Source organism: Balaenoptera musculus, chromosome 6 (genome assembly GCF_009873245.2).
Source record: "Balaenoptera musculus isolate JJ_BM4_2016_0621 chromosome 6, mBalMus1.pri.v3, whole genome shotgun sequence".
NCBI classification, from domain to species: Eukaryota; Metazoa; Chordata; class Mammalia; order Artiodactyla; family Balaenopteridae; genus Balaenoptera; species Balaenoptera musculus.
In genome coordinates this window covers 47,272,122-47,295,672 of record NC_045790.1, presented here as the reverse complement: position 1 = coordinate 47,295,672, position 23,551 = coordinate 47,272,122, and the positions used below count along the sequence as shown (strand labels likewise).

The window sequence follows — 23,551 nt, the reverse complement described above, 5'->3', positions numbered from 1 at the left end:
TTGAAATAAACACCCCAAATACCCCAATAAGCCAATGGGATTTCCTAGTCTTTTAGAATCACATACAACCCAGTAAAGATCTTGACATACCAACCCTCACACCCACTCTGAAGGAGGGAGAGATGTGTCAGTCTGAGTTCAGTTGCAGAGAAGAGATTTCACCACTGAGTCTATATTAGGGTAATTTCAATATCAAAAAGGAAGAACTAGTTTACAGAGCATGAAAGAAAATAACCTATGACCCGGCCATGGACATGAAGTCCAGCCTTTTGCCTGAACTAAGTTGGTGAAGAAGACAGACACAGGGAGGGCCCATCAACTTGCCCAGATCCCATCACACTTTGCTTGTCCCCATGAACATGACCCAATCCCTCCTCTGGAAGAGGGAGGGAAAGAACAACCATAAGTAACCTGTTGGCAGTCAGAAAGTTGTTCTGGACTTTGCAGTTGGGACTATTTCATATGAAATTCTGATCTTCCCTAGTTCGTTTCCATTAGTCTTCAATGAAAAAACAAAACAAACCTAAGAGTTAGAATATACATTATTTGGAAAATAAATTCTCCTTGCTAAAAAGGAACAAGAAAGCATGGTTTCCTTCTGTCGGCCTTTGGGACCAGAACATCCAATGGGAGTAGTGTGTACCTTGAAGGTTGTTCAGTGGGGTTGCGTTGTGAACGTGAGGGCCCAAGGGGATGGGAGACCCTTGTCAGGTTTGGTTTGTTTGTAGTAAGGAAGGTGATTCCTCTTAAAGAGCACTACAGTCTAATACCTCAAAGTTATTTTATCCCTTACCAATCACTGGGGTCCATCGGTAATTCCTGCTAATCAGGCAAGTTGCAACTAAGATACATCCTCTTGTCCTACTAAGGTAAAATCATCTCTTTGCCTTCCCTCAGTAGCTTACCCCATGCTGCAATGCACCTTTCCTCTGAGGCTCCTGGGATAGAGTGCAAAAAGTGCTTGCACAGCTATTTTGTGTCAAGATTACACAGCAATCAGTATGCAGCCTATTGATTTATGTGAAGATGCTCATCTTGCTGAGCACAAGGAAATCAAGAACAACGAGCCTACTTTGAGGTCCTACTGTTTATAGAGAAAGTCAGGGCTTCCCTGGTGGCGCAGTGGTTGAGAATCTGCCTGCCAATGCAGGGGACACGGGTTCGAGCCCTGGTCTGGGAAGATCCCACATGCCGCAGAGCAACTATGCCCATGAGCCACAACTACTGAGCCTGCACGTCTGGAGCCTGTGCTCCGCAACAAGAGAGGCCACGACAGTGAGAGGCCCACGCACAGCGATGAAGAGTGGCCCCCGCTCGCCACAACTAGAGAAAGCCCTCGCGCAGAAACGAAGACCCAACACAGCCAAAAATAAATAAATCAATAAATAAATTTAAAAAAAAAAAAAAAAAGAAAGAAAGTCAAACAAAACACAACTACATACAGGCACCTAGACCTGAAATACAAAGCGTAACAGTTTTACTTAGCTTCTGAGTCTTACTATGCCTGCCATGTGGTAGCAAGTTGGCATAACTTAAATATCAGAGGACCTTGTTTTGAAATTCCACGACCATATCTGGTTTCTCAGTGTAGGTGTCCAACTTGCCAACAGATGGTGCCCGGCATTTTACCCATTAAACTCTATGATCTCCATAACCATTTAATAATGAGATTGGACCAGATAAGATCAGAGAGCAGATTTTCATTCTGCACAGAGATTCTGCCGGCTTTTCAACAGGAAAGTGAATTTATGGAGTAAAAGCCTCTGAAATTATCCATAAAAACAGAGCTATAAGCAATATTCTGCAGTCAGTTCTCAAGAATAAAGAGTTTGGAGAAAAAGGCAGCAATGCAGCCATATGGACACTCTCACTTGAAAGATGAAAAACTGAAAATGTGGAAACTGATCACTTAAAGCAATTGGTAACTATCCTTTTAAGTGAAAAATACTTTGGTTGCCCTTGGTTTGGCATCAATCATTCATTCAGTAATTGTTTACTGAGCACCTATATTTGGTGCTCAATAAACATATACAATTACCTAGAAGGTACTCTTCTAGGTAGTAGGGATTCATGTGTGAACAAAAATTCCTCTCCTGACGAAGCTTATATTTCGTTGACTTCTATGTTTTTACCATAAACCATGTACTGGCATAGCTCGGGCTCCTGAGGGAGTGAGAAAGTCACCCTTTAGGTTACTGAACTGCAGATAAACGCCCTGCTATATCCTGTTGTTAAAAAAATAACATGGTCTTTTAAAATACGATGGGTTAATATTTATCACTCTGCTTCTTGGCTTCCCAAGCAGGACAGATTTTTGTACTTCAGTCTGAACCACACAACTTCATTTTGCTGAATGTCGGTGTGATCGACAGATGATTTTTATTACTCATCAGAGCATTTTTCAATCGAATTTTGGAACCCTGTTGCTTCCGATTTTACTGAGAAAACAGAAACAAAAAGAGAGCTTTCACAAATCCCTCCAACACACTCACCCATTACCTGCAGCCGTACCGTTACCTGTCTTCACCCCTTACTAGGTGGTGCCCATCCAAGCCAACCCTTCCATCTGTACCCAGAATCTCCCACCCCTTCCCCACTTACTCAGGGACATTACCACAGCAATTCTCCCCTCTTTGCATCGTCAACTCTCCCTCTTTTGCTGTGTCATTCCCATTACCACACAAATGTGCTATTCTTTCTTCCACTTAAAAAAACTCTTGACCCTACATTTTCTCTTGCCTTGCACCCATTTGTTTGTTTCCCTTTACAGGTATCTCTAATTCCCACTTTCCCATTCCTTGAACCCACTTTACCCTGGTTTTCACCCTACTCACTCGACCAAAACTGGTCTTGTCAAATGACCAATGACCTTCCTCGTGGCTAAATCTGATGTTCAATTCTCTGTCTTCTCCCTACTTGGTCACCAATTGATGCAATCACTCTCTTTTCTTTGAAATGCTTTCTTCACCTGGCTTCCTCATTCTCCAGGTTTTCTTATTTCCTCAGTAGCTACCACTTCTCAGGCTCCTTTGCTGGCTCTTCCTCATTTTTCTCCCGTCTCAATGCTATAAACCTCAGGACTCAACCTTCAACCTCTTCTCTTTATCTACACTCACTCCCAGGTGACTTTATTCAGTTCATGGCTTCACATACTATCTAGAGTCTTATGATTTCTGAACCTGTATTTCTAGTCTGAATTCTGGACTCATCTCCAACTGCCTACTCAACATCCCCATTTAGATGTTTACCTTAACCATTTAGATCACAAACTTAAATCCAAAATTTAACTCTATCTTCCACTTGAAACCTGCTCCCGTGAAGTCTTCCCATCTCAGTGAATGGCAGTTCCACTCGTCCAGTTACTTAGGCCAAAAATTTTGGTGTCACCTTTGATCTCTCTCTTTTTATCACACCCTGCATCTAATCCATCAGCAAATGCTGTTAGCTCTACCCTCAAGAGAGGTCCAGAATCTGACCACTTCTCCCTGCCTCTGTTGTGACCACACTGGCCAGGCCACCATCATCGCCAGCCTGGGTCATGCCACCAGCTATGCAAATATGTAGGTCACTCCTCTCCCACCTACAGCCTGTCTCGAAAGTGCCACTGCCTCTAGCACAAGGCACACTGAACATGATTTAGACTCTCTCAGTGTTTCTGTGGGTATTATCAACGTTAATTGTCGTATCACTTTCACGTCCATGGGCGCCACGAGAAAGTGAAGCACTCTGTTTTGAACCTGCAGTTACCCCAGATAGATATACTGTCGTATGGTTTTAGAGTTCTTCTGATTCTTGTTGCCACTGGCTGTCATACTGATGGGATCTACGGGGCAGCACACGCCTTGTATATGTGTACCGCCCACAGCCACATGGCCGCAGGGTAAGTGGACCCTGTGCACCCCACCATGCCAGGAGTTCTGGTGGGCACTGTATCTGCCTACCCAGAGGAGATGGCACCTTTCTCTTTGCACTGTGTCTTCTGCTCATCACGTCCTGTACCTATAGAGCTGTCCACACTTGAGGGGTGTGTGTGCCTTTTCTAACTGGTCTACTCAGAGCAGGGAGCCTTTTGTAAACTGCTTAGAGACACTGAATAGGCCAGTAGCAGACCTGGCCATCACTGTGCACACAGGAGTCTACCCCAACTCAGAACTCTGCCCAACCCCTGCTCCAAACAGATCACATTTGTTGCTTCTAAATTCTTTATGGGCTGGAAAACGAGGTAACCTAATTTATTTGAATTTTGTATATGATCAAAGTAAACAGACTCTTATAAAGAGTCTAAGAAATTGTATGATTAAGTGCCTGAACTTTGAACACTGATCTTCTAGCATCTATTTGGCTGTTCAAAAGTCGTCTGGACTTTGGATCTTGGTTCTGTTCTGGACATCTGGATATTGGACTTCCAGATAAATGGAAGTTTATGGGATTGCAATTATATGCAAATACAGATTGCCAGAAAGTGCTTTATTAATCTCTCAAGCTGACTACATGAACATTTTTTCAGGATATTCACATTCGAGCAATCCTTTATATAAAGACAATTTACTTGAACCCCACACTACAAATGTGCTTGAAACCACTCTAATCCTATTTTCTAATATTCTCACTCAGCACTTGCCGCTGTCTCTTCGTGTCTGTGGTTTCATTTGAATGAGAGCTCAGATATCCCCTCATTAGTTACCACACTATCTTATGAGACAAGGGAAGAAAGCCACCTGCTCCCATTTCTTGATGTAGAAAGTTGGGGACAGATAAACACATATAACTCATAAAATGTCAGCATTTAATAAGGGAGTAGGAACATAAAAATATTTAAATTGGTGTACAGAAACTAAAATTTAACAATGAGTTAAAGAGTGAGTCAGAAAGAGTCTCGGACAAGCATTTTTTTTATTCCTGGACTGGTTAGGTTAAGGTTAAAAAAGAGAGAAGGGGAGTTCACAGCACATCACAAAATACTTAATATTATTTTTTTCAGGTGGCTTTAAAAAACCTCTTTAAACCTCTATAGCCCAACTCTAGGACTTTAAGAATTTTAATAAGAAGCCCCACGATGATCATATCCAATACAAGCTATTCAACTACAGGTACCACATTTGCACAACTGTGATCCACATTTGCAAGAACCTGAACGGAAATAGTCGTATAAGACTCTAAGCAGTTTTACTAAAAACAAATAACCAAAAGCATGTATTGGGGCTGCTGAGAGACAGGAAGCAGCGCTCAGGAGAGGTGCTCGGCGGAGGCTGCGATCCAAGGTGATTATATGCTGAATGTCACTGGCGATACCACTCATTTGGGGCTGGTCTCCCAGAGCCACGCAGTGAAATGAGACAGTTGGATTAATTTTTAGCGTGCTTGATGATTATGCACCAGTGAAGCATGTGGTGATACTTCCCAGGGCATTTAAATTCTTCCTCCTAAAGCGTAACACTATCTTATCCGATTCTATTTATTTTTCTTAAGTGTCTGTGACTTGCAGAGCATTAAGACGCCAAAACATATGTTTCCAAAGCCTGTTCTCACTTCTCACCTTCACTTAGACTTTCAAGGTCAGAGCTGTTTGTGGCTATCCACTTAGTTGAACTTAAAATAAAAGGCAGCAGGAAACAGCAGATTTGTAATGGCCCTTCAAAGTAAGCACCAAACGAGCAGCCTGGCACATCTGAACCTATTTAAATAAATCAGCCTCTTGTTCAGGGCCCCCAAACTCCATCCACCCCACCACTGGTCCCTGTGCAGCTGTCGCAAGCTAGCAGCAAGAGAGAGGATGTTTCCTGAACCCCTTGGAAACCACTGGAGCTTTGAACCAATTGTGCATTTTTGTACACAGCAGGATCACGTGGCTAAGTTCTCTTTACCCTCGGAGTGTGCTCATTAATTAGGTTTGTGCAATTACTGTTCATGCCAGGCAATGACAGAGTAGATCATTACTAGTATTGTTATTATTTACTGTATGTAGCTCCATATACTTACAAATCTTTGTTCAAAATGGATGCAAATGTTCCTAGGACCTGGAGTGGGAGAGGTTATATGTTTTGGGACAGAGTGGGTAGATGGGCAGGATTGGCCCACAGCCAAGATGTATAAAGCTAAGTGCCAAGGTTCAAACAGCAACATGGGCGAAGTTCACATCTGGGAAAGAAGGACTGTGATCCAACCGCTTTCTTGACAACGCTTCTGGATAATACGTAAGGAAAGGGATTTGATGACAAGACACTCTCTTAGGTAATACAGAGAAGAATCAGGAGTAGGTTAAAAAGGGTGATGTAGCAACCAGACAACAAACATCCTGGGTCCAATGTTCAAGTAGATTCACGTTCCCAGGTTCTCTATAATCAATAAGTCCTGAACCTCAAACAACCCCTAAATCTTCCTCCAGTCCTTAGCTTCAAGGGGATCAAGCTTTCCAAGACCAACTCAAGGAAACAGGCAGCTTTAGGGTTGATCCAAAGGTTCCAAATCACTCTAGGTATAAGTAGATGCCTAGAGAACAATAGGGAACAGCTTGGAGACCCAGTCCCAGTCGAGGAGCTGTCCCATCTATGGAGCATATTCCTTATTCCACAGAACAGAAGATATTTGCAAATCATATATATGTTCTTGCCCCCAGAATATATAAAGAACTCTTAAATTCAACAGTAAGGCAAATAACCCAATTTTTAAGTGGGCAAAGGATTTGAACAGACATATCTTCAAAGAAGATATACAAGTAGCCAATAAGCTCAGGAAAAGATGTTCAACATCATCATCCTTCAAGAAAATGCAAATCAAAATCACAATGAGATACTACGCCACATCCACTAGGGTGGCTATAATCAAAAAGACATATAATAGCAAATGTTGGCAAAGATGTAGAGAAATTGGAACCTTCATACCTTGCTGGTAGGAATGCAAAATAGTACAGACACTTTGGAGAACAGCTTGGCAGTTCCTTAAAATGTTAAACATATGGTGAGCATATGACCCAGCAATTCTACTCCTAAGTGTATACCAAAGAGAATTGAAAACATATATCCACACAAAAACTTGTAAGCAAATGTTCATAGCAGCATTACTTATAATGGCCAAAAAGTGGAAGTAACCCAAATGTCCATCAGCTGATGAATGGATAAACAAAATATAGTATATCCATACAATGGAATATTTGGCCATAAAAAGGCAACAACATGGATGAACTTTGAAAACATTATGTTAACTGAAAGAAGCCAGACACAAAAGGCCACATACTGTATGATTCCCATTGATCTGAAATGTCCACAACAGGCAAATCTATAGCAACAGAAAGAAGATTGGTGGCTACCAGGGATGGGGACGGAAAGAGGGATGAGGAGTGATTATTAATAGATACAGGTTTCTTTTTGGTGGTGATGAACATGTTCTAAAAATAGTGGTGATGATTTTACAACTCTGAATATATGCAAAACCAGTGAATTCTATGATAAGTGAATTATATCTCAAAAAAACTGTTATAAAAAAGTCAATAGAGGACTTCCCTGATAGCGCAGTGGTTAAGAATCCGCCTGCCAATGCAGGGGGCATGGGTTCGAGCCCTGGTCCGGGAAGATCCCACATACCATGGAGTAACTAAGCCCGTGCGCCACAACTACTGAGCCCACGTGCCTAGAGCCCGTGCTCTGCAACAAGAGAAGCCACCGCAATGAGAAGCCCACGCACCGCAACGAAGAGTAGCCCCCGCTCGCCGCAACTAGAGAAAGCCCACGCGCAGCAACGAAGACCCAACACAGCCAAAAATAAATAAAATAAATAAATAAATAAATAAAAGAAAACCTTAAAAAAAAAGTCAATAGAGAGAAACACTACATAATGCTACACGGTAAGGAGAGCTACTTCGAGGCCGCAGCTGGAGTGATCTGGCCTTTAGAACTGACGGCCCTTACCTGCCCTGACAGCCACACTTCCAACCTGAGGAGACTGGAGAATGTCTAATGAATTCTGTTTCTCAAGTCAGATATTTGTTGTTTGCTCCTTGACTTTAATACATAAGCAACTATGTTTTATGAATGATTCAGGCCCAGACTTTTTATCGTGAACACTCATCACCACCATTATCAATTCCCGAAGGGTATTCAGTGCCCTTTTCCCTTCTACCCTAGATACCAAGCGAGACACCAAATACTGCAGGTGGGATTGGTTAGTTCCTGAGTCAAAGGGAGTGATTTGATCCAAGGTAGAAAACACAGATGCTGGCAAACCAACATAAGGCCCAGCCACGACTGGATGGAGATATGACAAGCTAAGATTAAACATTGATGATGTATACAAGAAAAGAGTAAATACATTTACAGGGCAGTGACAGGGGACCTCGAGAGAACTTCGTGGTTGAGCAAGGTTCAGTTTCACAACAGGGAAACTACTTCTCTCCTAATCCTCTGCAAGAACAGAGGGAAAGCAGGTTCAAGTCCAAACACTGGGGATTTGACTATTAGTTAGGGATTAGTTGGGGAATTGCTCCTTCATCTGGCTGCTTGGGAGGCAGAGAGAAGAGGACCTAGGGAGTGAGGCACGGTCCTGAAATGACAGGAGGGCAGGCTAACAGCACATGGGAGGGACTCAGAGGAAAAGAGACCAGGAGTAGAATATACGTGGGTGAGTGGGACCGTATTCTGCTAATCACTTTTCCTGTGTGATTGCATCAAAATTCACAGCCTTTCTCTGAGGGAAAGGCTATTATTTTTTCTTAATTTATGGATAAACAAACATAAGCCCAGAGAGGTTCAGTAACTTGCCCAAGATCACACAGCAAGGAGGGTCACACTCTATCTCAGTCTTAAATAATAATTTTATTGTGTTAACCCTTAAACGTCATCCTCCCTCTCAGGAAACAAAGTCACAGGTTCCTAGAACACATGCACCAATACTCAGTGCCTACCGCGTGCCTAAAATAATAGAAGTGGCTCAACATCTTTTTCATTGCTATTAGGTGACAGGGAAAAATAAAACTGACTTAGCCTACAAGTGGTTAGGGCAAGAGATGACAGTTTAAGTCGGAGGAATGGGGCTGCTGAAGGGCAAACCTGTATTTCTACTTGCAACCTGCTTGCCCAGCTCAATGTTCATCAAGCAGTAAAAGAGAAAGTACAGAGTACCAGCAACTTTGACCCTTTCTAAGAATGTCCTATGGACAGGTGAAGAAGCCTGCATTACCCCTTCAAAGGAACTAATCTCCTTTAACTGGTCTTCTTAACTGGAAAAGCACTCTGAAGGCGGTAAGTTCAGGGCTTCATTACCTGACCACCTCTTCTGTTGGTCAGTCCATAATTAGGGACATATATTTGTTTCTTTCCCATTAACAGAGAGGCACAGAATTATCAGAGCTGGTGGGGACCCTGGAGATAAACTAGCCCCTTCATTTTCAGAGGAGACACTTGGGGCAAAGTACCTGGACTAGGGTTAGACGGCCAGTGTGTGGGATGAAAGGAACTCCATCTCTCCAGGCTTGGTTCCTGCCAGTGCAGGTTTCTGAGTGCATCCTTTAAAGCTGTAAACATGGCATTAATATAGTCTGGTGCCCAGACCCTTTCCAAATCCATCAGCTTTTACCAGGACAAGAACCGACTGCATCATTTGGTTTACAAATCCAATCCTTCATAAAAAGGTAACCAACCTAATTGAAATGCAGCGTTGGGCTTCTTGTCAAGGTTCTGCTTCTCTCTGACTTCATATCTCCCTGTTTCATCCACATTTCTTTCCCACCCGATGACAAGCTCACTGGGAACCAAGGATGAGTCGAGGCTCAGGGAGCACATCATGCTTTGACCTGCACCTTCCTTACCCTGCAATCAGTCTCTGTCAGAGCCAGAGGGGGTAAGAAGCAAAGCCACCACCAGCTTAAAGGGCACCTTTGTGGAATTAAGAAAAGGCACCCTTTCCCCTGGGCAGCCACAGTCCCACACCAAAGCACACAGCTTGTCCAGTAGAGTGATGTCTGGATTTCTGTCCCTATTTGCCCCCTTGGTCAGACAGATGCCCTTGTGCAGTAAATTAGCATAGCCTTGAAGGGCAGCCCCACTAAGAAGAAGAAGGAGGAAAAAGGAATTTCTAAAAATACTATTTTTTAAAACTTAGGTCACAATCCATTGGTGGGTCATGAAATTATTTTAGGGTTGAAACTAGTATTTCTAACAGAGTAGAAAATACTATATATATATATGCCTCACACTTTGATTTTATTTTTATATGTATATGTAAACATATACATATATATGTGTATGTGCATGGGTATGTGTATATACTGAATTGAGATGTAAAATATATTTTTTAGTGGGGGTCATGGTAAAAAATATTTAAAAGTCACTGACTTAACACAGCCTAATATGAAATGTGCATCTAATTTGGAGGTTTGCTTTGTCTTTATTCCCAACTGTCCAGTAGGAAGCAACAAGAAAACTAGCATGCATTTAGGAGTCAGACAGACCCAAGTTCAAATGCAGTTTACCACTAAGTTTGGACCTTGGGCAATCATTTATGTTTTCTGGTCCTCAGGTTCCTGATCTGCCAGTGGAGACAGTATCTGTTTCAAAACGTTGATGTGGTAAAGATGTGGTATTAAGCACGCGTCCAGTTTTCAGATCTCTCTCTTCTCTCGACTTTGGAGAGACCAGCAGAGACCAGTGATCCAGGGACACACGTGCAGCTGCCACTGAGGGTTTCCACTGCCAGAAGCCACAAAGCTGAGGAGGTGTAGAGTCCTTCAGTAAACTTTAAATGATTTTCTCCTGTGCAAGTTGTTCTCCTGTCTGTATGGAAGAACCTCCTCCCGAAGCATGCTTAACCAAAAATTACTGTTTAGCCAAGTCAATTAAATCATTTGAGTGAAAATACTACAGGTAAGCCGGGTTAGGAAAAGAGTTTGCTGCTGTGGGTATGGTGAGAATCTGGTCTTCTGTTTTAGGGAAATGTGTTAGATTTTAGTTTGGCATGGTTAGAGTATTCCACATAGTAAGGATGAGAGCCTCTGAGGACAGAAATGACAAGCTAAAGTAATCTTTTAGGTCATGTGGGTCAAATCTCCCATTTTCCAGATTTGGAGATAGGGTCCTAGGACGTACAGGATCCACCAAAGTCACGTGGCTGGGGGCACACCCTGTCCCTTGGGAACATCATTTCTTAACTCCTGGGTCACAAGGCCTCCTTCTTTAGAATAATTCATCCTTTAAAACAAAAATTGCAACAACTTCCTGCCTTGATTTAGGTGTGGAAATGTGGGGAAGTATGAGAGCTAAAGTTAGGGTTTCTCAGCATATGTTTTTAAGAGATTTTTGAGTCATCACAGCAAACTTTAAAAATGACGCAAAAGACACATAGGAAATTGGCAATCTATAAATGAAAATCTGAATTCTCAAAAAACATATTTTCAACCTCCCAATTAATCAAAGAAATGCAAATTAAAACAATGTAATGTTGTTTCACCTATGAAATTGGAAAACATTAAAAATGATAATAGTCAACACTACCAAGGATGTAGCAACCTTAGCAGAAACTTTAAAAAGCTCATAAACTTTGTTCCAGAATTGCTGCTTCTCCAAAATCAAAAATTCATGTGTAAGGCTGCTGGCTGTAGCATTTTTTATAGTAGTGAAATATAATATGAAAATAACTTTCTATTTTATGATAATGCTAAACAGTGAATAACAGTTTTGAAAAACAGTTAATGATCTGAGGAAATGCTCATAATAAACCAAGTTAAAAAGTTAAAATGGTATATATTCAATATAAGTTTAAAGTTGTGCATATCCAATATCATTCAAACTTATTTAGATATATAGGTACATATGTGCATGTGTGTGTGAGTGTGTGTGTGTGAGTGAAAGTCTGGAAGAATAAATGCAAAAATGTTCATAGTTATTTCTGGATGGTGCAATGGAGAGATTATAGGCTATTTAAATTTTTTTTTGTATTTTGATGTGTTTTTATAATCTTGTACAATGAATATATTACTTTAAGTATCTGGTAAAAATATTATTTAAAAGGCAAATCTACAATTTAAACTTTCTGTTAGAATTGTCTTTTACATTTGATTTGACTCAAAATTTGCCATTGGTAGGATCTGTTGATAAGGAGCTTTATAACAACATCAGGCTATATTAAACATTCTGAAATTATACAATTAAAATACATATTAGCATCCCTTGCTATATGCATTATCATTTGACAAATCCAAAGTCTAAAACATAATTTTTGGCAATATGATGATTAAACATTCAGAGAAACCATTTTCAGTATATACACCTCAAATTATTGGATATTATATTCTTTGATATATTTTAAAATTACCCAACTATATTAGTGAGGAAGCAGGGATTTCTTAGAACCTAGAACACCAACTAAGCACAAATCCAGAGGGGTCTGTGTTGCTTTGCCTCTGAGGTATTTGCCATTCCCCAGTGGTCAGAAACTAGGATTGCAGAAGCTACAAACATGAGGCCTGATAGGGAGGGGGTACTTCAGGGGCCTCGACTCCCAAGAAGCTAGAAACCCTGAAGGGTGGACACTCTTAGTGGGTGAATAAGGAAAAAAAAATCTGCCTACCGAAGGGAAATAGTAGAATGTGCCTATTTTGGCCTTAGTTTTGAGTGGTACTGAAAAAAAGAGCAAGAAAAAAGAGTCTCCCTTAAGAATTTCTAAGCACAGCCTCGCTCCTGGCTTTGGAGTCTGAATTCACACTACATGGGTAGAAAAAAGTCAGACATTTAGGTTAGAATGGTTCCAGGTTGGTTGGGCTCCCAGGAACTTGACAGAAGAGCAAACAAGTCCTCTCTGTTGGGATACACTTAGAACCCAGGCCTCAGTGACTCCCTACAGGTCAAGTTCCAAGAAATATGAGTTCAAAGTTTTAAAAGAAATCACTAAATACATAAGAAAGCAACCCCACATGAAACATAAAACAACACAACTAGACCTGCAAGGATACTAACACTAGAAATACCAATTATGAATTATAAATATAAATATACTTAACATGTTTAGAAAAATAAAAGAAGGCATTAAATAAGAGAAGAAGAAGAAACAGTGAAAATCAACCTGACAGTGGTGAAAAGGAGCCACAAAACCTAGAAATGAAAAATATAATAATTACAATTAGAAACTAAACAGATGAGCACCAGAGCAGGTTAGACAAAATTGAAGAGAAAATTAGAAAGTAGAAAGCAGATATAAAGGAATGATCAGCAAGAACACAGAAAAAGATGAGTAGTTAAAAGACATGAAGAACAGTTTGAGATGGTATAACATATATCCAATCAGAATTCTAGAAGATTATGGGAAGAATGAGGTAGAGGTCAAATTGGTGGAAGGCACTAAACCTCAAATTCAGGAAGTCTAATGAATCACAAATAGGGGATAATTAAGTGAGAAAATCACATCTGTCATGGCATCAGGAAAATGCTGAATACCAAAAACAAAGAGAAAACCTTATAAAGTAGTCAAAGAGAAGAGACAAACTTCTTACAAAGGAGCAACATTCACACCAGCAGCAGTCTTTTCAATGGCAAAAGTGGAAGTCAGAGACAGTGGAATTATTATTTCAAAGTGGAATGAGAAAATAACTTTCTACCCACCCAAGCTATCCTTCAAGAACAAAAGTAAAATAGATCTGTAAGCAAATAAAAATCAGGAACAGATACTATTAACAGATTCTTGCTAAAGGAACTTATAAAGAATGTAAGTCAGTACAAGAAAAAGTCATAGAGAAAAGGTCTGATATGAGAAAAGAAATGAGGAGAAAAACTGGTAAAAATGTGGATATATCTAAAAACATTGATGGCATAATGTCTAATTTGTAGGATTTAAAAAGTGAAGATTATACCTCAATAAAGCTGTTATAAAACATCAAGGTAGAACTTAAATTGTAGACTTCAAATCATTTACATTGGGGGACAGGAGACTGAGTTAAAACGTTCTAAGACCCTTAAGATGTTTAGCAGGAGTGTAAAGATATTAGCTTTACACTCTGTTGAGTTAAATATATGCATTAAAATTTTTAGGGTAAACACTAAAAGACTAGAAATAGGATGTATAAATTCCAAACTACTAATGGGAAAAGCAGATTTAGAAAAAAATCAATCCAAAAAAAAAGCAAGAAAAAGTTATAAAAAATAGAAAGTATAAAATAGCATGATAGAAAAGAATCCAAATGTAATAGTAATCACAATAAATGTAAATAAACTAAACTTTCCAGCTAAAAGATAATGATTGTCAAACTGAATTAAACAAAATGCTCCTATATTCTGTTTACTAGAGACTTACCTAAAACAAAAGGAGGCTGAAAATGAAAGAATGAAGAAACTAAACCAGTCAAATCCACACAGATGTTCTTGACTCATCTTGGAGCAACTTAACAATCTCATTCCTTGTTAAAGTTAAAATACAAATTATCTGGTTCTAAGAAAAAAAAGGAAAAAAAGGGAAAAAAAAGGGGGAGAAGGGAGGCGAAAAGGAGAGAGGAAGAAAGGAGACAGGAAGGGAAGTGGTGATAACTCCTCGCTCTCAACATTGCCAGGATTCACAAAGTTTAGGTCATCTCTTGCTGGAGGAACCAGAGTAGCAAGGGGAACAGCCATGGGCAATCTGTCCTCTGTGTATTAAAATCCACTGGGCTTTCTGAGTCTCTCAAACTGCCTCCTTCACTCTTTGAATCATACGCAGTAACTGAAGGGTTTGCTTTTAACATAAGTAGAGGGAAACAAAACAAGGAAAATAGCACCATGCTGTATCCCTAGATCAACAAACAGACTTGTGATACTGTGATTTATGAGAAATATATACATTTGGTCATTCAGATGACCAAAATATATTTCTCATATATATGTGGTCTTGGTTCACAGTTTCGGGCTCGTGGCTCTCAAAACCCCTGGAATTTCCTAAGTGTGGAGAGTGATAAAGGTGTCATTTGTTATGTTAATGAGGCAACTTTAGGAAAGCACCTAAGGATGGGGGCTGCTGGCCAATGGAGCCAACTGTGTGATTAAAGGGTGGGACTGAGGAGAGAGGGGCTGGAGGTCAAATCAATTGCCAGTGGCCAATGACTTAATCAACCATGCCCACATAATGAAGCCTCCATAAAACCCCCCAAAATGGCAGAGTTCAGAGTTGGTGAACACCTGGAGGTGCTGGGAGAGTGGTGCCTGGAGAGGGCACGGAAGCTCCATGCCTTTCCCCGTGCCTCACCCTAGGCATCTCTTCCAGCCAGCTGCTCCTGAGTTATATCCTTGTATAATAAACCAGCGACCTAGTGAGTGAAATGTTTCTCTTAGTTTTGAGAGATCCTCTGGCAAATTCATTGAACCCGAGGAGGGGTCACTGGAACCTCTGACTTACAGCCAGTCGGTCAGAACTACAGGTAACAACCTGGACTTGTGACCTGCATGGGGAGTGGGGGCAGTCCTGTAGGACTGAACCCTTAACTTGTGGAAAACTGATGTTCTCTCTGGGTGGACAGTGTCAGAATTGAGTTAAATTCTTGGACACCCTGCTGGTGTCCGAAAATTTCTTGGTGTTTTGAGGAAAGCACCCCCTACCCGACCCCTACACGTTTGAATTGGGGCCAGGAACTCAAAAGAATGCTACAATCACAGGCATCTAGTCAGTTAAGAATTTTAGTGCCTATATTTTCTTTCTTTTGAGGACAGAGAGTTTCCAAGTCTATTAAGTAATACTTACTCACTATAAGGACGATCTCACCTTAACTTCCTTGAAATCTGTACATTAATTTTACTAATTTACGTACTAGTATGGAGGGGAAACAAAGGTTGAATTTATAACATATTCTTTGCCTTAAGAAGGCTTGGGACTATACATTTGTATTTATATAATTATTTATGGTTTAGCATCTTACCAGAAATACTTCACTTTATGAAGAATATTTATAATATTGTTTCAATTTTGATTTTCCCATGATCATTAATAACAATTTGCATTGCAAACACTCTGTTGGCAAGCAACCTTTCAGGAACACACAAAATGAATAAAGCAAGGCACACCTAAATTACTAAGTAGCCTGCCTTCAACTATCAAGCTTTAAGCATCTTCATTTAGACCATTCCCTTCATTTGAACTAGGCTGACTTGGTGTCAGATTATAGTGCCAAGTCTAAGAAGAGGTTAAATACCATGGACAGCTGCTTTCTAGGCCAATGACAGCCTAGCACCATAGCAGATTAGGGGACCTCAGCAGGCAGGCCAGGCACACAGCAAAACATGCCAGATGCCCTGAAACTCCACTGCTTCACATCCTGCAGGATTCAAATTAATTCCTAACCAGCTGTGGAGAGGTTTTTGGAAGATAGTCCCAATCATTTATAAATAAAAATACCCTTAAAACAAAAATCTCTGCTTAGCATAGATATTTCTAAACCACAGTCTACAAAATAAACTTTCAGGACAACAAAGGCATTTGAAGGTTTCCTTGGAGTTTATAATAATATTTCCCTGCATATGTTCACTGTATATGAAATTAGGCTTATAAATATTATAATATGACAAATATCACATGCCCCTAAGGGAGACAACAGCCTGCTTAACTCAGTGATTCACTGGCATGAACTACAATCTTCAAGGAATGTTTTGAAATTCTCAAATTTGAAATAATTTATCCCGATTAACTTTTCATTTAAGAACAAAAGATGAAAGGAAAGGAACTAACACTTACTGAACAACCCACATTTGCCAAGGACTATGTTAGCTGCTTAACATTCATTTCTTCATTTAATAATTTTCCCAACTTTATGAAGTAGGTATTATTATTTTCATTTTCCTAATTAGGAAAATGAGGCTCAGTGAGTTTCTGTGACTTCTCTGAGGTCACAAGTCTTATTATACACCTGGGCTAACACCTTTTTTCCCTGAATCAAAGCCCAGGATCTCCTTACCATGTCATGACACTACACGACATTTTTTTAAACAATAATATTATCACTAAAAGATGCAATAAAAATATCAAATTAAAAAACCAAACACCAGGTGGAACAGTTAAATAAAATGGGAAACTATTACTTTAAATATGAGAAAAATGTTTGTATTTTCTGTTTTTTCATGCTCCACAGTTGCCCCATCATCAATAATGAAACCAAATTAAGATTTTCAACTGGTCCATGAAGCAAGCAGTTTCAAAGATATTTCACTGTCTGCAGCGCAGCAGAATTGATGAGTTTTTAGTAAGAACCATTGATGACTTGTATAAAAATATCTAAAATATGTTTCCTCCACTTTCCCATACTCCCCTGTTCCATAATTGTGCAATTAAGACAATAAGGTAGCTTTGCCTAAAAATATGCTTAGTATTTTGCTTCCTAAACTCTTGTACAGCACATTCCTCTCTATGAAGACTCCACTGAGGGCCGCCTTTGGCTTGGGGTCTTTTTCTGAGTGTTCTGATGACGTTAGAAGCACTGACTTAGGTAGGAAAGGTGGAGTACACAGCCAGAAATCGACTTTGCAGATGAGAGAACAAGACAGCCAAGCTCAAAGACTCATCCCTCCTTGAGACACCTTATGTTCAGCGCTTAGAGAGCAAAATCTCCATAAGATTCTGAAGTCAGACATCTGATAAAGACCAACTGCTGACAAAATTTTTTTCCAACAATTATTCAAAAGTGAAATTGGCAAGGTAAAATTTCCTAAAGGAAATCACACATCATCATGTACTGTTCCACCTAAAAATATCTGTGTTCCAGCATACCGAACAAGACTTAGCTATGTTAAAAAATTCTGGTCCCATGATAATTTATAGTTCAATCTAGTTACTGAATGACAAAATAAATAATAATGATTAAGTGAAATAAACTAAAGCTATTCGGTGCTCAAAGGAAAATAATACAATGAACATATTTTGGCGGTAAATCAGAAACAGGAGATATAGTCATGAATATAATTTGCTTTCTTTTTTAATTAGGTAAATCCAGAATTTCAAAATTTGAAAAATGCACAATATTAAGCATAGCAAAAATTATGGATATGAGTAACAACTTTAAGGAATGCCAGCCTAAGTTATTGACTTTTAAATTACCATTAAAATGACATGACAGTCACCTAATATCGTAGGTAAAAATCCTGCAAGAGCTGATTTAATGAGTGACTTATAATTTATTAAAAGCCATCTGTAAACCATATTTTAAAAGTTATTACTAAATGCACAAAACCAGCTTCTCCCTCCCTATTAGAAGACAAAATCCCCCTGCAATCTTCAATACACCATTGGACTGCTCTGCAAATTCCTTTTTCATACACGTTGCCAACATAACCTTTAGCCGAGTCTGTGCCTAAGTTAATGAAGTTCCACTGAGGCATAACAAAACGAAAAAGTACTGAGTTCTCAAAAAGACTTTTTATCTTTGATGGGCCCAGGATATTTATAAAACACCAAATCATTCCCTTGCCTCTAAAAAACAGGCCTTTCCCTTGGCAACTGTTCAGCATTCTAATTGGAATACACACATAGACGACTAATGCAAACCACTCAAACTTGTAGTCAGTCTTGAGGAGATGGCTTGAGGGATCATCCTTTGGGCTACAAAATTAGATCAGGGACGGGGCTCCAGTGATGACCCTGTCTTATGCCCTCAAGGATACAGACTCAGTATCACATCTGAATGCTTATTTGCCATGATTTTTTTTTTTTACTACAGTTTCTAACAAACAACCATACACTGAGTGATACGTTAGAAAAAACACAGTATAAAACATTTCTTTTTTGCATGGAATAAATAGAAATATTACTAGTGGTTTTTTTGTCTGTGCTTTGCTTCTGTGTCACGGCTGCTACAAAAATGATGGATGGTCATCAAACTTGAACATAAAGGAATTATGCTAAATTAATATCATTTTTTTCTTCATTCTGGACAAAACATCTCACCCTCCACTCAACATCTGTTTTTTGCATACATGAGAATTTCCCCAGATGCAAGTATGAAAAGTCTGCATATGTATTTTGTTTTACTGTTTAAAATCACATTCTGAGATGACATTCCAATGTTAGGATATAGATCAGAACTGCATTACTCTACTTAACAGAAAATTTTATTGATGTGGCCCATGGATTACTTTTAATAATTAATCTATATTTTTGCAGATCGATTTCTTCTAAACTCTTTACCAACTTGCTTGCTACCTAAGTGGTAGGATGGCCACTGAAATGTCATTAAAACTCCCTCAAATCCTACCATAAAAAATATTTTGGGTCATGTTTATCACGGCGTGCAAAATGGGCCCTCGAGCTACAGAGGCAGGCAGCATGGCTTGCCACTGACTCTTTCACAGATCCCGATCGGTGCCTGGTAGAGGGGTCTGAAGCACTATTGTGTGGGTCAAGAAGAATGGCCATGACCCATTCTAACGACCAGTCCTGCTAGGCCCTAGGCTGCTGACTTAAAGGTCCAGCTCTGCTGACACAAACAAACTTTCTTCGCTAAGCACTTTTAAAGAGATGGTTCTTGATAACTGTCACATGTTCATTTAAATAGAAAAAGTCCTGCAACTTGCAAGGCACACACACACACTTTCGCATGAAAATTAAACGGCTCACAAAAATAAGAAAATAAGAGACAAATAACTGCTGAGTCTGCTCTGAGAAGCTTATGTAACCTATATTTACAAATGTTTTACTCTGAGGCAAGTAGCTTGAGAACTTAGTAGACATTCCCCAGAATACCCCCCAAATTATTTTTCCGACTGTCACGTTGGTCTGGCTGTCAAAGAAATGCATAAAGCACCCTGCTATCCATTACAGCCCCAAACACCATCCCATTTAAAAAGTGGCAGATCTCAAAAACATAAGAGTTCAGAGCTATGGTCAAGAAAACATTAAATAAACAACCACTACCACCAACCTTTGCCTGGGCCTCTGGTGCTGTCACCTTGACGACTTTGTTGCGGTGTATCATTTGCTTCACCCATCTTTCTACTTGGACGTTGAATTTCATGAAAACCACATAGCCAAAGTAAGCTGTTAAGAGAAGCAAGCTTTCCCACCACATGATAAAGTTATCCAGGAAAAATATGATCAGCATGATCAAGTCAATGATGTAGAAGGACACATCCCGAAAGAGTGGCCACCATGTCAGGTTTAAGATTTCTCTGGAAAACAGAGCACACATGCCAATGACAAAGAGGATATTGAACACCGCTGAGCCCACGATTGTGCCAATGCCAACATTGCTGTGAGCAATAAATACCCCTATGAGAGATGTGAAAAGTTCTGGGGCTGAGCCCCCGGCAGCCATAAAGGTGGCTCCAGCCACATCATCAGAGATGCCCAGTTTTTCAGTGATGACAGTCAAAGAGGGAACAAAGAACTCATCGCAGACAATGGCTAAGGCTATGAACATGTAGATCATTCCAATGACATGGAGAATGATGGCACCTTTTCTTCGCTGCTTGAGGGAAAAGATGTCTCTTGGGTAGTCTCCTTGGGCATGATCTGTACTATTCTCAGATTTGCCTTCCTGAGAAACAGGTGGCTGTGGAGTATAATCTCGAATCTTGTCATTTAAATCTAAGAGAGTTCTTTGACGGTAATCGTGTGCTACCCTGGGGCCACTTGCACCACTGGCCTCCCCTGTGCTCTGTGTCTCTGTCTCAGAAAAGGCACTGATTGAAAATGGAACAGTGCTAATGGCTACCAGGCCCATGAAAAGGCCTAAGATTCGAATCAACTTCAGTTTTTTTCTGACATTATAATGTCTCCTGCAGCCAGACGGTGAGTTATCTGAACACCATTTCTCAAGGAAAGAGATGGTGGTGGTGCTTTGGTGCAGATCCATCCTGGGTCTTCTGGTGGATGTGGTGGTCTTCAAATTGTATACTCAGCCAGATGGTTCTTTCATACTTTTCCTCACTTTACAGTTAACAGTGCTTGTGGGTGCTTCCACAATCAGGGATTCTTAGGCTTCACACGAAATATTTTCAACATTTATGCTTAAATAAAAATAAAAACAAGGACATGTGAATCGTAAAATCATGTCTTTTTTACAAAACAACTTGGCAGATATGAAAAAATCCTATCCAATAGCCATGTGACCTTGGGTTAAGTTCCTTAATTCTTCTGTGCCTCAGTTTCCCCATTTCAAAAATTAGGACAATTATAGCACCTACCACCAAGTGCTGCTTTGAGGATGAGTTAAAATACATGAAGCATTAACAGTGGGACGTGACACATATTAGGCACTTATGATAGTGTATGTACAAAGGCAAACATTTTGGTAAATCCAATGTTAGACGTAGACTATGTATTTGTGTCTGTTAAATACAAAAATTTATAGATGTAGATGAAAATCTATGTTTATCCCACCTTAACTCATGTAACAAATAACCTCCCAGGGCTAAAAAAGGTATCACTTCCTTTAGAATTATCTACGTATTTGACAACCAAAACCACTGTCTTTTCTTTTGGTCCAATTATATAATTCCAGTTGCAGGCACACTTTTCTGATTAATCTATCACTTGGAAAGGGCTGAGTGTTGGAGGAGACAGCACTCTTTTCCTGCACACATAAAGATCTCAGGATCCTATTTTTCATGGAAAGCCCCTCCTATAGCAAATGCAGAAAAGTAGCCCTTTAAAAATTTAAGTTTACAAAAGAATGTTCTGATGACATGAACAAACTGTCTTCCCTAAATATCTAGATATTGTATTCAGCTAAAGCTTATTTTAAAAAACAACCTTTAGTCGTATTTAAAATAGACAACTTAGTAAACCAAACAACTTCTATCAAGTAGGCTATTTCAAGACATCAAATGTGTATTTCATAAACAATATGCAAGTTGCAGTGATACCTCTGTCCACAAAATCTGCCAAAAATAGCCCTGACACTGACTCTCTAGTAGGTTAAGATACCCAAGCAGTTTTCATTCTCTGTCTCCACAGAGAAGGGTAAAATATCCACACATGACAGCGGATATTCTGAAGGTTCCCCTTTTTAATTTTCTTTAAAAAACAGTTTTGTTTTGGGGTTTTGGTTTTTTCTTGTATCAACGATTTCATTTTAGAGGCATTCGCTGAGATCATCTCAGGTGTAAAATAAGCTAATTAAACACACGCCAGTGACACACTGAGATTAGCTGGAACTCAGGTTTGCAGAGGGAGCCCAAGTCAAACCAGGCTGAGATGCTGTTACTCCTGAGATAAACCTAACCCAGCACAGAGATTCCCGGCTGGCCTGGCAGATGTCTATGCCTAGCGTGAACGATTAAGCGACTCACTGCGCTCAGGGGATTGTCACAATGCTGGGCCGGGGCAAAAGGCAGGGACGGACTCAACTCCCAGGGTGCGCTATCGACTCCAGCCTGAGCCGGGCTCGACCTGCAAAACCCACCGCTCCGCCGGCGAAGTGCACCCCCAGCCGCGCCCCAACTTTGCCGTGTGTGGTCCCAAACTTTCCCTGGTGGGCTCATAGGAAAATAAAACTGAAGGACAGACGCCCCACTAGCGAGCCAGAGGCTGCGATGCAGTTTGAGGAGGGGCTTGGCCGGCATCTTCCCGAATCGTTGGTGAGTAGGTGGGGAAGGGGAGCGTCCCTCTTTGCGCCTTCCCCGACTGCAGGCCCTGCCCCGCGCCCCCTACCCCGAGCCGGAAGCAGGGGCAGTTGGGGTGGGAGAAGTCGGGACTCGGAAACCCCGCCCGGGAGCGGAGAGAGTTGGCTAACTCCTTTCGGGGCCTGGGGCACCACGTCCACCGCAGAGCTACCTGTGAGCCTGCAGCGGGATGCGCGCAACCGGGATCCGGAGACAACGACCACTGCGGCCACCAAGCCTGGCGGCTGGCCTGGGCTCGACCGCCCGCACTTACCGGGATCCGCCAGGAGGACGCGCACACGGCGGGGGCCCGAGCGCGGCCCGCCGCTCCGGTCCTCCGCTTTCTCCGGCCCTCCGCCTCCTCGCTCCGAGGCCCGGGCTGCGGCTCGCACTCGCCGCCGCTCTCGCCGTCCGGGGCTGGGCTGGGGAGGAGACTGAGCCGCCGCGAGCCCCGCGCGCCGCCTCTGGTGCTGCCGGGCCCCCTCCGGCCCCTCCCTCTCGCCTCCGCGCGGGGAGCGTGGCCGCAGGGCGCTCTGCTCCCGCGCTCTCTGCTCCACGCCTCCTGGGCGCAGAAGCGACGCCGGCAGCCGTCCCTTCGCAGATTTCTCTGCAGTGGGGACGGGGGTCAGGATTTGCAGGCGAGCAAGGACGGAGAGGAGAAATCGTACAGGTCGGTGACGCGCCTGATTACCAAAGCCTGAAAGTGTTGCCAACTTTAGGGTCATCTCTGCTGGGCCCCTCCTCTCCAATTATCTGCAAAAAGTGACAGCAGTCACACATTTAGGAGGCCATGTAATGTGTAATGGCAGCAAAGACGATCAGTGAAAAGGCAAGAAGGCCTGCAGGGTTGTATGTTCAGGCCCAGGGTTTCTGAGGTCTCTGGTTTGGCTGGCTGGGACACTGAAGGATCTTTAGTCTTGCAGTCGGACCTTTAATTTCGTGGGTGATGAAACTGAGACCCAAGACAGTGTCATTTTGAGTCATAGACAGCGTTCACATGCTGGCCTCTGGACTCCAAGCCC

At 41.2% G+C, this 23,551-nt stretch overlaps 1 protein-coding gene across 3 annotated transcripts in view; it reads right to left on the bottom strand.

The window, feature by feature from the left end:
- The window catches only part of SLC24A2 (solute carrier family 24 member 2), a 248,656-nt gene extending 225,719 nt beyond the window's left edge, over positions 1–22,937 (bottom strand). For all 3 annotated transcript variants that reach the window (XM_036855857.1, XM_036855858.1, XM_036855859.1), the window contains exons 1-2: positions 22,804–22,937; positions 19,847–20,933 (exon numbers count right to left, since the gene is read on the bottom strand). In XM_036855857.1, the coding sequence (XP_036711752.1) occupies positions 19,847–20,779 (933 nt within the window). In that variant the 5' untranslated portion in view covers positions 20,780–20,933; positions 22,804–22,937. The remainder of the gene's footprint in view (positions 1–19,846; positions 20,934–22,803) is intronic.
- Positions 22,938–23,551: the final 614 nt, after the last annotated feature.